The sequence below is a fragment of the Quercus suber genome, unplaced genomic scaffold (assembly GCF_002906115.3).
Source record: "Quercus suber isolate HL8 unplaced genomic scaffold, Cork oak 2.0 scaffold_266, whole genome shotgun sequence".
NCBI classification, from domain to species: Eukaryota; Viridiplantae; Streptophyta; class Magnoliopsida; order Fagales; family Fagaceae; genus Quercus; species Quercus suber.
Window position 1 is genome coordinate 368,637 of NW_027069722.1, and position 16,344 is coordinate 384,980.

The following is a 16,344-nucleotide window of genomic DNA, read 5'->3' on the forward strand; positions in this document are numbered from 1 at the left end:
TTTATTAGAGCTTAAATAGTACAAGGTCTATGTTACATAACATGATTAATTTTATAGACTCAGTCAAATTACATATTTAATTTCACAACTTATTGACTTATGTGATTATGAGTAGTAGACATTTTATGTCTTGTGTGATCCACCATTTTACATTCACTACTTAGAATTGTACAAATTAACAAGTTGTAAAATTAAGTGAGAGAATTGTTATTTTTGTAGGTGAACTATATAACACCCTAAATGTTTGCTAAAAACTAGTACAAAATAAAAGAAGAAAGATATGAATAGAACACAAAATTATCAATAGGAGAATTTCCTCCCCTTGCTAAAAGTTTCACACATGACTTCTTCCGTGATGAATGCGATGGATATGAGCTCCATCAAAAAATTGGACATGCAAGAGCACTCTAAAGAGTAAGAGATGTCACTCTATCCTATTAAGAGTCCGTTTGGATATCGCTTATTTTGCTGAAAACTAAAAATACTGTAGTAAAATAAATTTTAAATGTGTGAATAGTATCGTGTGATCCATTTTTAATGAAAGTTTTGTTAAAAAAAGAGGTTTGTGGGTCTCATGAACAATGCACCGAACTCACTAGAACTCCCACCACAACCACAAAATGCTCAAAAAAAAAAAAAAAAAAAGGAAATGCAGATGCAGATGCATCTAATTTCACCAGCACCCAAACGGGTACTAACTTTCATTACTGCTTTTATTTTATATTATATCAAAATAATCATAATTTTTGATTATATTACATATTTTAATTATTCATCTCTAAAAAATAATATATATATATATATATATATAATTATAATTATTAAAAAATATTGAACTTTTATACTTCAAAATTTAATCATAACTTTTTTTCATGTTTTTTTTATTATTAAATTTCTTATTTAATTTGTAAAATATGCTTAAAACTCTTTAAAACTTTCCCAATATTTACAGACATATTAGTCAATTTTACTAATTTTATAAATATAATATCTATATTTGATTTTTAATGAATTATTAAAGTAATAATAACATTATTGTGATTCGACCTGAAAAACCTTGAACATTTCTTTTACTAGTTCTTTGAACTGTCTTAGGTGGCGGAGCCAAGAATTTTTTTTGGGGGGGGGGGGCATCTATAAAAATTTGTGTGTATGTATGAAATCTAAAATGGTAATGTATAATACTTCATAACTCAATATGTGCAATAAACAACAACTAAATATAAGTTTTTTTTTTCCTTCCTGAAGTGCAAAATACATGTAAATATAGTAGTATATACAGTATACTTTAATCAAATTAATCAAGTACATTAATAAATTATAATGCCATATGGTATATAATATATTAATTATTATAATAACAAATAATATATTATAAGGAAAATAAAAAAGAAAGCAAATGAAAAGTAAAGTAAAGAAATCAAAAGAAAGCAAATGAAAAGTAAAGTAACACAAGAATACTGTACATGATGAGGGTCTTACAGAAGTTTCAAGTTTGTCTTTCACTTTTTCTTGTCTAGTTTAATCACATAGAACTTTTATTTTTATATTGTAAACACAAAACTGCAACAACAGTGGGAAAATGAAAGAATTGAAAAGAAAAAAAAAAAAATTTGGATTGTATTCTATTTTATAATATTTTACAAAATGTTGATGTGACCAACATCTTATTGATTTTTATTTAAACCCACCATTAATATCACTTTTTTATTTACCAATAATCACTCACCATATTAGTAGTTTATAATATTTTTTGTAAAATAATTTGTATCTCTAACATTATTCTTTTATATAAATGAAAGTTATGTTTATTTTTAGACTTTCTTAAATATATATGTATATTATCAGATACAGGGGCCAAAATGATAAGGTTCTTTTAAAAAAATTTAAATTATTTAAGATAATTCTTAAAAAAAAAAAAAAAAAATGGGGGGAGGCCAATTCTGCAGTGTGGTCATGATTGATTGCATCAGAACCGTAAAATGCATGTTGTATTAATGCATTGTAGTATTAGACTAGTGTGTAACGGTAATTTTTTTAGAATAAAAAAGGGTGGCTCACATATGATATCACAGCCGGCCACATCCCACAAATTCATCAACTGTGAGTACCACTAGCACGTAATGGTGCCCGCAGCCTGAACTCCACCCGTGCACTTCGTATTTTTTTAGAAACCAAAGTCCAAACCCCACACCCGTGGGGTATAACGGTAAAATTCGATTGCTGTTAGGTGGGTTTTCCATAATTTTGACCGTTGGTATTAAAGCAAATGGGTATGTGACCGTTGGTTTATGTGAAAACAGAGAGAGGATGGGGCCCAGAGGGCAATGACATGGGGTCCAGCAGAGTAGATCTAACCGAAACTGGGTCCCTCTCTGCCTTGGTTTTGATTGTTACCAAAACGGCAAGACCATCTGATAGGAGCTTTGTGACAATTTGATATTTGTCGTATGAATTAAAATTCATATTCATTTTCAGGTAAAAGCCAAAGTCTTTTAGGAGATACTAGATATCAACATTTATATACCGTGATTTCTATTTTTCTATCTTCTGTTTTTGGTTGAAAAGACAAACATATCATTTTAAAGCTTATTGAAACTTTGATCACATGACTCACTGGCGGAGCCAGAGGGGGGCGAGGGGGGGCACCTGCCCCCCCTGACTCCTCAAATTTTATAGTAATAGTAGTCAGTTATATACTGACATGGAGGAAAAAAAGAAAAAGAAAAAAAGGATTTTACTTGGTTGAAAACTTGAAAGTGACCATACCATTGCTTTTGTCTTGTCCTACACAATTTGCACCCATTTCACTATTTTTTATTTTTTATTTATATCAATATTTACACAATTTTTACTATTTATGATACTTTTCACAGCATTTTATTTTTGAATGATGCTAGAGATATTACAAATTTTACAACTTATGTCTTACAAATTGGCATGTCACCAATAACAAAAAAATCATTTCAAACATTTATTTTTTATATTTTTTTAAGTAACACTAATCACATTCTTACTCCATCAGTTTGTAAAGTTTTTAGTAGCTATGAATGGGTTTTTTTTTTTATTCATTTATTTTAATAATATGAAATATATTCATATTTGCTTACAATTGTTTATTTATTTTGTTATTATTGTTAATTAATATTTTTTAGATTAATTTCACTTTTAATATCATCTTTTAATTTTGCCCCCTCTAGACTAAAATCCTGGCTCCGCCACTGACATGACTCCATCAATCATTGTAAATCTTTAGCTGGGTTTTGCTCTTTGTCTTTAACATCAATTGAAAATGCAACCTATAAAGAGAGAGAAGAATGCCATGAGGCCATTAAACCATTGACCTTTAGATAGTCTGCTAAGTCCTAAATGTAGGTCTATCAACTCACTTTACGGTTAATAATAAAAGGAAAGGCATAATTGATGTTATATTACAAAAGGCCAAACCTTGTATGATTGGCATTATTTTATTTATTTATGTGTTTATCACATTATGGAAAGGAAAAAAAAAAAAAGAGCCAATGAAAATCATTGCAACTTGCATTTCCTTTATAATTATTATTATTATTTTATAATTTGATAGTTGGGAGTGAAAAAATTAACCTTAAATGCTCTTTTGCTAACACGTTATCAAGTTGCACTCTTTTAAATTATTAAATTGTTCAAACAATCCCATTTTCAAGTAGATCAAAAATAAATCGTATCAAACGGACTTAAAGACAAAAGTAAAAATATTAATGTAAACAAGCTAAAACTTTGATGAATTAAATATCAAGTTATCAATATATTTTGTTTTAAACCATCTGTTGATTAATAATAAGTATAGGGACACAATTAAATATCTATTGATTATCAAAATGGTTGACTGTAGGGAAAAATATAATAGGTCGATGAAAAAGTTATTATCCGTTACTCATAATCAACCACTTTAATGTTCATAATATTTTTACAACAAATTATAAGTAGTACGTTGTTATTGGTTCAAATTTAAACTTACCGCTAAAATTACTCTTTTATTTACTAATAACAACTCGTAATAATCTGTCACACATAATTTATTGTGAAAATATTGTAGATATAAAATTTCTCCTAATTAAATCATCACATAAGTTATATATGCAAATGTTTGATACATGAGCCATGAGATAATTAATTCATTGTCACCTATTTTCTTGTTCATTTGATTTTCATGTTTCATGTAGAAAAAACTTGAGTTGAGATGTTTTTAAGTTCCCATTCGGTTTTTTTTTTTTTGAAGAAACTAAAGTTTAAGAAGGCTGAGTTCTTCACATTGAAACTCAAATTTTAGAAACTCGAATTTTAGAAAACTCAAGTTCCAAATGAAGCTATGTATCTAAATAATTTGGAATGAGACTCTTTTAACAAAATTAATTTTATAAAAAGCAATATGAGAATCAAATGGAAAAGAAGTGCGGGTGCATTTAGCAAAGGCATAGAGGCGAAACAGAGTATAAAACTTCTCTCACATCACGTTCAAAACAGCTTTCTAACTAAAAGTAAATAAATGATCCTAATCCAATTTATGACTATCTAATCAAACTCCCACTCTCTCACTCTCACACTCACAGTCTCACTGTAGCAAAATTTAAACCCGCCTAAACCCCCCTCTTAATCCAACCCCTATTTATACTCCAAAAACAAACAAATACCAAATCCCCCAAACTTTTAATCTCTCTCTCTCTATATCTCTCCATTTCTTTCTTTCTTTCAAGGAACTGTTGAATGAGCACGGGAGCACTGGATCTCTGATGTCGTCGATCGTCCACGTCAGCAGCAACTGTGAAGCCGAGCCGTCTCCGAGGCTGACGTCATCGGCTTCGTTGAAGGCTCGGACCAAATAAGTTATATATGCAAATGTTTGATACATGAGCCATGAGATAATTAATTCATTGTCACCTATTTTCTTGTTCATTTGATTTTCATGTTTCATGTAGAAAAAACTTGAGTTGAGATGTTTTTAAGTTCCCATTCGGTTTTTTTTTTTTTGAAGAAACTAAAGTTTAAGAAGGCTGAGTTCTTCACATTGAAACTCAAATTTTAGAAACTCGAATTTTAGAAAACTCAAGTTCCAAATGAAGCTATGTATCTAAATAATTTGGAATGAGACTCTTTTAACAAAATTAATTTTATAAAAAGCAATATGAGAATCAAATGGAAAAGAAGTGCGGGTGCATTTAGCAAAGGCATAGAGGCGAAACAGAGTATAAAACTTCTCTCACATCACGTTCAAAACAGCTTTCTAACTAAAAGTAAATAAATGATCCTAATCCAATTTATGACTATCTAATCAAACTCCCACTCTCTCACTCTCACACTCACAGTCTCACTGTAGCAAAATTTAAACCCGCCTAAACCCCCCTCTTAATCCAACCCCTATTTATACTCCAAAAACAAACAAATACCAAATCCCCCAAACTTTTAATCTCTCTCTCTCTATATCTCTCCATTTCTTTCTTTCTTTCAAGGAACTGTTGAATGAGCACGGGAGCACTGGATCTCTGATGTCGTCGATCGTCCACGTCAGCAGCAACTGTGAAGCCGAGCCGTCTCCGAGGCTGACGTCATCGGCTTCGTTGAAGGCTCGGACCAGGAAGCCTAGTAATGCCGCCGCAGCCGGCGGCGGTGGCGGAGGAGGAGGAGTCATAACCAGAGCCGGCTCCGACGTCGATGAGATCATCACTCTCTTGCACGGCTCCGATCCCGTCCGCGTTGAACTCAACCGCCTAGAGAATGATCTCCGAGGTTCGCATTTTCTTTCTCTGTTTGTTTGTTTTCTGAGAAAGTGTTTTCTCGAGAAAATTTTAGAACGCGTACATTAGGAGGATTGTCCTCGAGCTTAATTAATGGTGGAAAATTGAATTTTTTTTTTAAATTTTTTAATTTTTAAAAAAATAGCTTTATGAAAATGGAGCTTTCCTCTGATTTACTAAAGGAATGATTTCCATTGAAATGGTGAAACGAACATTTTTCTTTTTAAGTAATATTCTGTCCAAAATTAGAGAATTTTTTTTTTCCGAATTGTGTAATATTTGTTTATAATTTTCATTTTTATTCGTTATTATTGGCATGATTAAGTAAAAAAAAAAATGCATTTGTGATTTTTATTGATAAATGCGTTAAATTGTTGACAAATTTCATTAAAGTTAACATACAGATGATTTGTGTGTGTGTGTTTTCACAAAAATATGGAATTGTGGTAAAAAAGAAATGTTGTTAACCAGAGATTATTGGAATGACATGATTTGGCTACCCAAAATTTTATTTTATTTTTCGAGGTTAACTCAATTGATGTTTTATAGTTATGCCAGTTATATTTGACGGTGAAATACTGTTTAAGAGCCAGTTCAATTATAAATTCTTGACAGTTTAAACTCGCAAGAATTTTAGAATTAATAAGGGTTGATGTTTCTGTTGCTAAAATATGCTTATAAATTTGAGTTTCTATAGTATTTTATAAAACACTTTAATTTTACAATATATATTTTAATTGTTTAAAATAATGTTATACTTATACATACTCGTTTGGTAACTATAATGTGACTGTTATGGATTTTTTTTTAAATGACTCAAATGCCCTTGAACAATGATAAAGTTCTTATTTGGGTGAAAAATGAACTTGGTTTTTTTTTTTAAAACTTAACTTTATTCAGTTAGTTATAGAAAAGGAAAAAAAAGTGTAAAGTTAAATTGTCACAAATGCAAGGTATATGAGTTGAAATTTCCTACCTGAAAGGTGGGAGTTGGAATTCTCACTTTTTATGGGAATTGTAGTTCTTGAGAGTTTTGTCAACTAAACAACTTGGGAATACAATTCTCATTCTAAATTCTTCTATAATGAACGCAGCTTAAATGAAAAAGGACATTTTTTCTTCACTTATCAACAAAGTGTAAGAACTAATCCATATCTAAGGAGTTAAGCAAACTATTTCCTTTCAAATTTCAACCTTGCTTTCTACCTATTAAAGAGTGTTCATGTGTTATTTGGAGCTTGGATGTACACGTTAACTAAGAACAATGGCTGGTTGAACTTGGGTAGAATTCTGTTGAGTTCTTAAACTGTTTTCACTTTTTGATGGCTGTTGTTATGAGCAAAATATGTTCTGCTTAGGCATTGTTGTTAAGCTTTTCGTGCTTCTAAATTGTCTGGGCTACCACTAGTGACCTTTGTGCTACCCCTTTGAGTTAATATTCATGCTTGTAGTTCTATATAATATTGAGCGTATTATTGAATAAACTGTAGGATTTGACTGCATTTACAGATAAAGATCGGGAATTAGGAGATGCGCTTGCAGAAATCAAGTCTCTGAAGAATTCGGAGCGCCTTAAAGAGAAGGCAGTTGAAGAGGTGCTACTATAGTAATATGAACTGAATTTTTGAACTAATATCAGCCTGAGGATGCATATGAGAAGAAAGAATATATGTTTATATTCTTTCTTTAATCATACAGCTAAATAACACAAATATAATGAAAATGAAGGCCAGATTGTTATCTCAACATTGTTTTACTATACATAATTTCAGTGCAATGGAAATATAATAAGACTGTCTTATCAATGTTTATATGTATTACATGTTATCACATATAATAAGATCTAAGTGCCTAAAATGGAAATGCCTGTAAATTGATATTTCCTTGCAAAAAAGATGCAGTTATAATTGTTTGATGCTTCAATTCTGTCCACTTTAGTTACTATTATTATTATTTTTTTATATTCTTATTACGGGATTAATGTAATTTTTTTGTTTATGTTATATCATATATGATAAATTTAAGTTATTAAAATCAATAAATATTTTGAGGATTCTATTAAACAAAAAAAATCAATAAATATTTTGTGATGGGTTTTTTCTATTTATTTATGGTAAAACATCATAATTACATGCACATTATAGTTCAATTTTCACATTGTGGAAGGATTATTGTTAAGGTTTAATATTTCAGGGTTTTTGGTATGACCTTGTCACATCCTCTAGTTGATCCATGTGGACATCAATTATATTTTGATATCTCCATTATGTGACTTCAAATCCTCTTTAAAATTTCCTTAAAAATAAACATCCTAATTTTTTTCACCTATTTCATCCATGGGCTATGTATTGTAGCCATATTAATGGTATTTTGTCCCAAAGGAAGCATTCAAGGTTCCCCACCCTCCCCCCCCACCCCACAAAAAAAAAAGAAGAAGAAGAAAACTCTAGAAAGAAGAAACATAATAGAAAGTCATCTTCATAGAAAAATAGAGATTTTTTTTTTCCGAATTGTGTAATATTTGTTTATAATTTTCATTTTTATTCGTTATTATTGGCATGATTAAGTAAAAAAAAAAATGCATTTGTGATTTTTATTGATAAATGCGTTAAATTGTTGACAAATTTCATTAAAGTTAACATACAGATGATTTGTGTGTGTGTGTGTTTTCACAAAAATATGGAATTGTGGTAAAAAAGAAATGTTGTTAACCAGAGATTATTGGAATGACATGATTTGGCTACCCAAAATTTTATTTTATTTTTTAAAGTTAACTCAATTGATGTTTTATAGTTATGCTAGTTATATTTGACGGTGAAATACTGTTTAAGAGCCAGTTCAATTATAAATTCTAGACAGTTTAAACTCGCAAGAATTTTAGAATTAATAAGGGTTGATGTTTCTGTTGCTAAAATATGCTTATAAATTTGAGTTTCTATAGTATTTTATAAAACACTTTAATTTTACAATATATATTTTAATTGTTTAAAATAATGTTATACTTATACATACTCGTTTGGTAACTATAATGTGACTGTTATGGATTTTTTTTTAAATGACCCAAATGCCCTTGAACAATGATAAAGTTCTTATTTGGGTGAAAAATGAACTTGGATTTTTTTATTAAAACTTAACTTTATTCAGTTAGTTATAGAAAAGGAAAAAAAAAGTGTAAAGTTAAATTGTCACAAATGCAAGGTATATAAGTTGAAATTTCCTACCTGAAAGGTGGGAGTTGGAATTCTCACTTTTTATGGGAATTGTAGTTCTTGAGAGTTTTGTCAACTAAACAACTTGGGAATACAATTCTCATTCTAAATTCTTCTATAAGGAACGCAGCTTAAATGAAAAAGGACATTTTTTCTTCACTTATCAACAAAGTGTAAGAACTAATCCATATCTAAGGAGTTAAGCAAACTATTTCCTTTCAAATTTCAACCTTGCTTTCTACCTATTAAAGAGCGTTCATGTGTTATTTGGAGCTTGGATGTACACGTTAACTAAGAACAATGGCTGGTTGAACTTGGGTAGAATTCTGTTGAGTTCTTAAACTGTTTGCACTTTTTGATGGCTGTTGTTATGAGCAAAATATGTTCTGCTTAGGCATTGTTGTTAAGCTTTTCGTGCTTCTAAATTGTCTGGGCTACCACTAGTGACCTTTGTGCTACCCCTTTGAGTTAATATTCATGCTTGTAGTTCTATATAATATTGAGCGTATTATTGAATAAACTGTAGGATTTGACTGCATTTACAGATAAAGATCGGGAATTAGGAGATGCGCTTGCAGAAATCAAGTCTCTGAAGAATTCGGAGCGCCTTAAAGAGAAGGCAGTTGAAGAGGTGCTACTATAGTAATATGAACTGAATTTTTGAACTAATATCAGCCTGAAGATGCATATGAGAAGAAAGAATATATGTTTATATTCTTTCTTTAATCATACAGCTAAATAACACAAATATAATGAAAATGAAGGCCAGATTGTTATCTCAACATTGTTTTACTATACATAATTTCAGTGCAATGGAAATATAATAAGACTGTCTTATCAATGTTTATATGTATTACATGTTATCACATATAATAAGATCTAAGTGCCTAAAATGGAAATGCCTGTAAATTGATATTTCCTTGCAAAAAAGATGCGGTTATAATTGTTTGATGCTTCAATTCTGTCCACTTTAGTTACTATTATTATTATTTTTTTATATTCTTATTACGGGATTAATGTAATTTTTTAGTTTATGTTATATCATATATGATAAATTTAAGTTATTAAAATCAATAAATATTTTGAGGATTCTATTAAACAAAAAAAATCAATAAATATTTTGTGATGGGTTTTTTTCTATTTATTTATGGTAAAACATCATAATTACATGCACATTATAGTTCAATTTTCACATTGTGGAAGGATTATTGTTAAGGTTTAATATTTCAGGGTTTTTGGTATGACCTTGTCACATCCTCTTGTTGATCCATGTGGAAATCAATTATATTTTGATATCTCCATTATGTGACTTCAAATCCTCTTTAAAATTTCCTTAAAAATAAATATCCTAATTTTTTTCACCTATTTCATCCATGGGCTATGTATTGTAGCCATATTAATGGTATTTTGTCCCAAAGGTAGCATTCAAGGTTCCCCACCCTTCTCCCCCCCCCAAAAAAGAAAAAGAAAACAAAACTCTAGAAAGAAGAAGCATAATAGAAAGTCATCTTCATAGAAAAATAGAGAAAGATAGAACTAAAACTTTTCTAGTTTTCTTACTTCTGACATGAATTTTAGAGTGCATTTGCATATAGCTTTTTGCTGAAAGTTTATTTGCTTATTTGCTGAAATTTGTTAAAGCATAGTTGTACCTAGCAAAAATGAGGCTTTATAAAGCTTACAAAAGCAAATAAGCTAAAAAACTAAAAGAAAAGGCCTTTGCAAAATGGACTAGCTGGCCTTTATATGACCAGAATAATTGGAAAATTTCAATTGTCATTAATATACAAATCTTATTGTCTCTATATGAACAATATTAAAATATTTTAACTTTTTTATTTTTTATTTTTTATCACTATTGAAAGATTATTGATAGTCAACAGAGAAAGTAATGTATTGGATGATATTCAATTCTGCTAATATAGAGAGGATTCTGATTATTCTCTCTGGCTTACGATTTCAGCTGACAGATGAGCTAAATAAAGTGGATGAAAAACTTAAAGTGACTGAAGCTCTCTTGGAGAGCAAGGTACTATTTTTCATTGTTGCTTAATTGGAGTAATTATTTTTTATAACCAAAATAGGAAGTCATTTTTGTTCTCACAACCATGAGAATGTTATTATCTTCAGAACCTTGAGATCAAGAAGATAAATGATGAGAAAAAAGCTGCTTTGGCTGCACAATTTGCAGCTGAAGCTACACTTCGAAGGGTCCATGCTGCACAGAAGGATGATGAAATGCCTCCCATTGAGGCAATTATTACACCGCTGGAGGCAGAGCTTAAACTGGCCAGGCTGGAGGTATTATTTATATTTTAACCTTGAAATTTTGTGACTTCTTTTTGTTGTTTGTGGTCATACTGTTGTACTTAGAACTGTTAAGTGTCACCCATTCATATAGATCAACCTCAAAGAGTAATGCAGTAAACTTTTCTACCTCTGCATGATGTTTTGGTATTTAGGTAGCAAAGTTGCAGGATGACAATAGAGCACTTGATCGGCTTACTAAATCCAAAGAGGCTGCTCTTCTTGAGGCTGAGAGAACTGTTCAGATTGCTTTGGCTAAAGCATCCTTGGTTGATGATCTGCAAAACAAAAACCAGGAGCTAATGAAGCAAATTGAAATATGCCAGGTTTTCCTCTCATTCAAAATTTTCTCCTTCATGATGTCCATGCAAATGAAGGCATGTGCTTAGAGGTATCAATGAGTGACATAGTTTGGTTTGAAATGTCTTGTTCACTAATCAGGAGGAGAACAAAATCATGGACAAAATGCATCGGCAGAAGGTTGCAGAGGTTGAAAAGCTAACCCAAACTGTTCGTGAGCTTGAGGAGGCTGTTTTGGCTGGTGGTGCTGCTGCTAATGCTGTGCGTGATTATCAACGAAAAGTGCAAGAGATGAATGTAATGACTGTTACCCTTGGAATTTTCAGTTCTACAAAACAACTGGTAGTTGTTTTGAATGTGTTAGAAATGCTACAAATTGCTTCTAATCTTCAAGCTTGAATAGGAGGAGAGAAAAACTTTAGAACGGGAAGTAGCTCGTGCGAAGGTTACTGCAAATCGTGTTGCTACTGTAGTTGCAAATGAGTGGAAAGATGCCAATGACAAAGTGATGCCTGTTAAGCAATGGCTTGAGGAAAGAAAATTTTTTCAGGCATGTTACCCATTCAATGCCTCTTTATCATGTTCTTCAAAGTTCATTTCTTCAAAGAATACCCTGAATACTGAGCAAGTTTTATTGCTGGAAGTCACTCTCTAATGGATGTTTCTGCTACGGATATTCTTGAAACATTTGGTTCTGCTGTTAGTCTGTACTCAATTAGTATGTTTATTGATACATTGATTGATAATAGGAAGTGTTTGAACTAACATCAAAACCTAGTCTTCTTGTAGTGTGCTGGGTTTATCATCTAATAACTGTAAGTGAGCTAGGATTCTTTCATGATGCATGGAAGAAGAGGCATACAACAATCTATCCTTGTCTGTTATTTTTAATTTTGATTTTTATTGCCAACTATAAAATAGAAACCAGGATGTTAAACAGGTTGATATCAGAACAAGACTGGGTGACATATAGTTAGACCATGTGAAACACAGTCATAAATTTTGCTTGTATAAAACACAAAACAGAGTATAGTGTTTCAAAATACATAGTTGCTATGGAAAGCTGAATATTGCCGTTTTGAAGTACAATAAATTAAAAGGTATTGTGAAGACTAAATATAGTTTTACATATATTTTTAGGGAGAAATGCAACAGCTTCGTGATAAACTGGCAGTAGCTGAGCGCACCGCAAAGGCAGAAGCGCAGCTTAAAGTGTGTAAGCTAATCTATTAACTTCATTCCCTGCTTTTGTTACTTGCTGAATATTCATTTCTTGATTGTTCATTTATTACTTGATTTCTTAGGAAAAATACCAATTGCGATTCAAGGTTTTGGAGGAAAGGCTTAAAACGTCTAATGGTAACTCTCGCATTGCCTCAGAAGGGAGAACCATAAGCAATGGATCTTCAAGGCGTCAGTCTCTTGGTGGAGCAGAGAATTTCTCAAAGTCATCCTCCAATGGGTATCTATCAAAGAGAACTTCAAATTCACAATATGGGCTTCTCAGATCAAACAGTGCTAGCACATTATTAAAGCATGGTAATATCTCGACTAGATCATTTGATGGTGGAAGTAGATCACTGGATAGAGGTAAGCTGATACCAGATGCAAGTGGGAAGGATAATGTGCCCACCAATACCTGTGATCATAACCTAATTAGCGAAACAAATGGTACTCACATGGAGAGTGAAAATGGAACTCCAATTGGAAACACCAAACCAGAACATGAAGATTATGTTTCTGGAATGCTGTATGATATGCTACAAAAAGAGGTTGTATCTCTGAGAAAAGCTTGCAATGAGAGAGATCAGACACTCAAGGACAAGGATGATGCAATTGAGGTTGGACTGCATACTGATCTGATTTTGCAGCCTGTTATAACCCCCATTTATGCTCTTAGTCTAATCTATTTCTTCTAATGTGAAATTAAGCAGATGTTGGCAAAAAAGGTTGATACATTGAACAAAGCAATGGAAGTTGAAGCTAAAAAGATGCGAAGAGAAGTTGCTGCTAAGGAAAAGGAAGTTGCTGCTATACGTGTCAGCAAGGATCATGATCAGAGGATGCGGCGAATAAGTACTCATAGGGGGGCTGTAAATAGTTCACATTTGACTTCTGCAAGGTGAAGTTCTTTACTTTGTGTAAAAGTAAATCTGTAGTGACTTTATTGATCTTCTAAATATCAGAGGCTACATTTTCTTTCTAGGTGTTTCTCTTGTGGATCTCGTGTGATATAGGGCTGCGCCCCTTTTTATGCTTTATTAATATATTGCTTATAAACAAAATATATTACGTATAGTAACTTTAAATACAGCACTTAGTACAGGTGAGCACACGTTTCTACTACCAAAAGATCCAATGAAGATGAATATTTCACACACACAGCAAGGCACTTCAAAATCTACAAATGAAGTAAAATACAAATATGGGCAATGTGAGAACTTTTATGGTATTATGAATTTAAGCAACTTTTATGGTATCACTGATATTATTTATGGCGGCATGGCAAGGAATAGGAAATGTGTCTTGTAGATGTTAATCTATGTAATTTGATTAATTAAAAAAATGTTTATCATATGTTATATTAGCTCTATATGGCCATATCTTCTTTCCATGTCTCCTGCTCCTGCTTTAGGGATGCAGTTACATTGCATCTTTGTCACACATCCATGGCTGTGGTAAAGGTTTATGGTCGATAATTTTATCAAGGCTACTTTTGTATCATGGAGATTATAACAAATTTGTTCAACATCCAAGCATTTGCAGTATGTAAAAGTACTGTCATTTCTCTTAACCAGTAATAATTTTGCTTCATATTTCAGGAATGCACGGAACCCATAGGCAACTGAAATTGCTGCAGGTCCTATGTAATTGACCAGACAAAGGCATCTCTTTAATTTATCCTCTCTCCGGTCTATATAAGTATCTGGTTTTGACTTGGTTTTTTGTCTTCCCTCTTCATATATTTAAACTGTCTCAGCCAGGTAGTCGATTTGTAAAGAACTGACTCTAGGTTTTCCAGGAAATCATCCTGTCATGTATATTTGCTGTACACTTGTGTACTAATGTTATTACCAAAGATATATCATCAAGTTAAGGGCGCCATGAAATCCCTTAAGATAAAACTACCTCCTTCAAAGTAAAGGAACCTCCTTCAAAGTAAAGGAACCTTGAAACTACTATAAAAGCACTATTTACAACTGTATATAGGTATGGAAGATCTTATCACTTATCAGTACAGTTTTCGGGATATTGTGCATTTAAAAATTTTGGCAAAAATTGATGGGTTGTTTGAAAAATGGTAAAAACTTGGATGGGCTTGCTTTGCCTTAAAGTAAAAATATGCCTTTACAAGAAACTACTCCCAACCTGACTTACCTCCATTCAAATGTTGAATTTCCGGGTTGTTCGTTTGGATTGATACAGATAAACGCCATGTTCTTGATTTTAATGCTTTCATGGCTATTGTGTGCAGCCAAGTTCTGCTTTGCTTCTGTCCCAATACCATTTACTGGTTACGTTCATGATTTCATGTGATTGACAATTGACAACCACCTTGACATTTCAATTTGGGATGTGAGCTTTATCATTTTAACGTAATGTTTCTGTTAGGATAGAAAAGTGTAAAGATAAAAATCTATGATGAAAAAGTGAGAAGATTATAAAAAAGGAGAAAAAAGAGAGAAAATAGAAAAGGGATAGATAAATTTTTGTTTTTGTTTAATAAAACTAAAAAAAAAAAATAAAGTGAAAAAGAGGAGTATGTGAATGAAAAAGAGAAACGTTTATTTTTCATCTAAACTCATCATTTTTCTTAAATTAAAAAAAAAAAATCATTTTTAATCTTGAGGTATGTGGGAAATTAGAAAATTTTGATAATTTTATCTCCCACTTTTATTAAAACGATTTAATAAATATTATGAATTTAATAGAAGGTGTTTATTTTTCTTTCATTTTGCAATTTGTACCCCTTTTACCGAATACTTAACATCCATGGGTCCATTCCAGTTATAACTAGTAGTCTAGCGGGCTAAATTATGGGACAAAAATTAACGTCTCTCGTAACAAAAAGAAAATTTCCCACAAAAAATAGAACTAAGAGCAGCCTTTAGCATTGGGAGAAGGGGAAAATAAACCAAGTAAGAGATGAGTTAAGGTCTTGTAGAGTTTTAGAGTTTCATATGAGGTTTCGATATGCTACTTTCATTGTGGCCCAAATTTTTGGTTATGGTGGTTTTGAAGCAATCTTCTTAATTTTAGTAATGTTACTGACAATAAATTTAACAATAGTTGAATTGGTCGATTGTGAGCAGTGGTCACACAATACAACTGACATTTAATGATCCATAACTATTTATTTATTTATTTTTTGTGTGAAAGAAGTTACCAGTAGACTATAGCATTACTGCTTTTATTTTGTTAACTAAACATAAATTTAAAGTACAAAATGATTATATTAGACTATCCAAACTGATGTATGATAATAGCCAATGGGGCCTTCACATGGATAAGCAGATTAAGATTCAAAATTTTGTTGTTATATCTAAAAATGGGCTTCGAAACTGGGTTTGCATTTTTGATATGTAACTTTGACAGTGACCCAAAATTTTGGTTTTCAAAACTGAAAAATTGATTACATCAAGTTAATCCAAATTAGATGCACCCTATAAAAAATGTTAGCAACTCTTTGAAAAAGAAAAAGAAAAAAAGAGTGTTATAGTTCAATCGGTTGGCATCTCTCATTCTAATGGAAACAT

The 16,344-nt window shown here is 31.4% G+C and overlaps 1 protein-coding gene across 1 annotated transcript; it reads left to right on the top strand.

Annotated features, from left to right (window-relative positions):
* The first annotated feature begins 5,323 nt into the window (after window positions 1–5,323).
* Window positions 5,324–14,712, top strand: LOC112026478 (microtubule-associated protein 70-2). The gene is given in 11 exon segments (XM_065781436.1): window positions 5,324–5,763; window positions 7,281–7,366; window positions 10,944–11,009; window positions 11,111–11,281; window positions 11,443–11,613; window positions 11,729–11,884; window positions 11,991–12,141; window positions 12,732–12,799; window positions 12,892–13,428; window positions 13,522–13,709; window positions 14,410–14,712. Coding segments are annotated over 11 exon segments (1,854 nt in total). The 5' UTR covers window positions 5,324–5,522; the 3' UTR covers window positions 14,429–14,712.
* The last annotated feature ends 1,632 nt before the right edge of the window (window positions 14,713–16,344 follow it).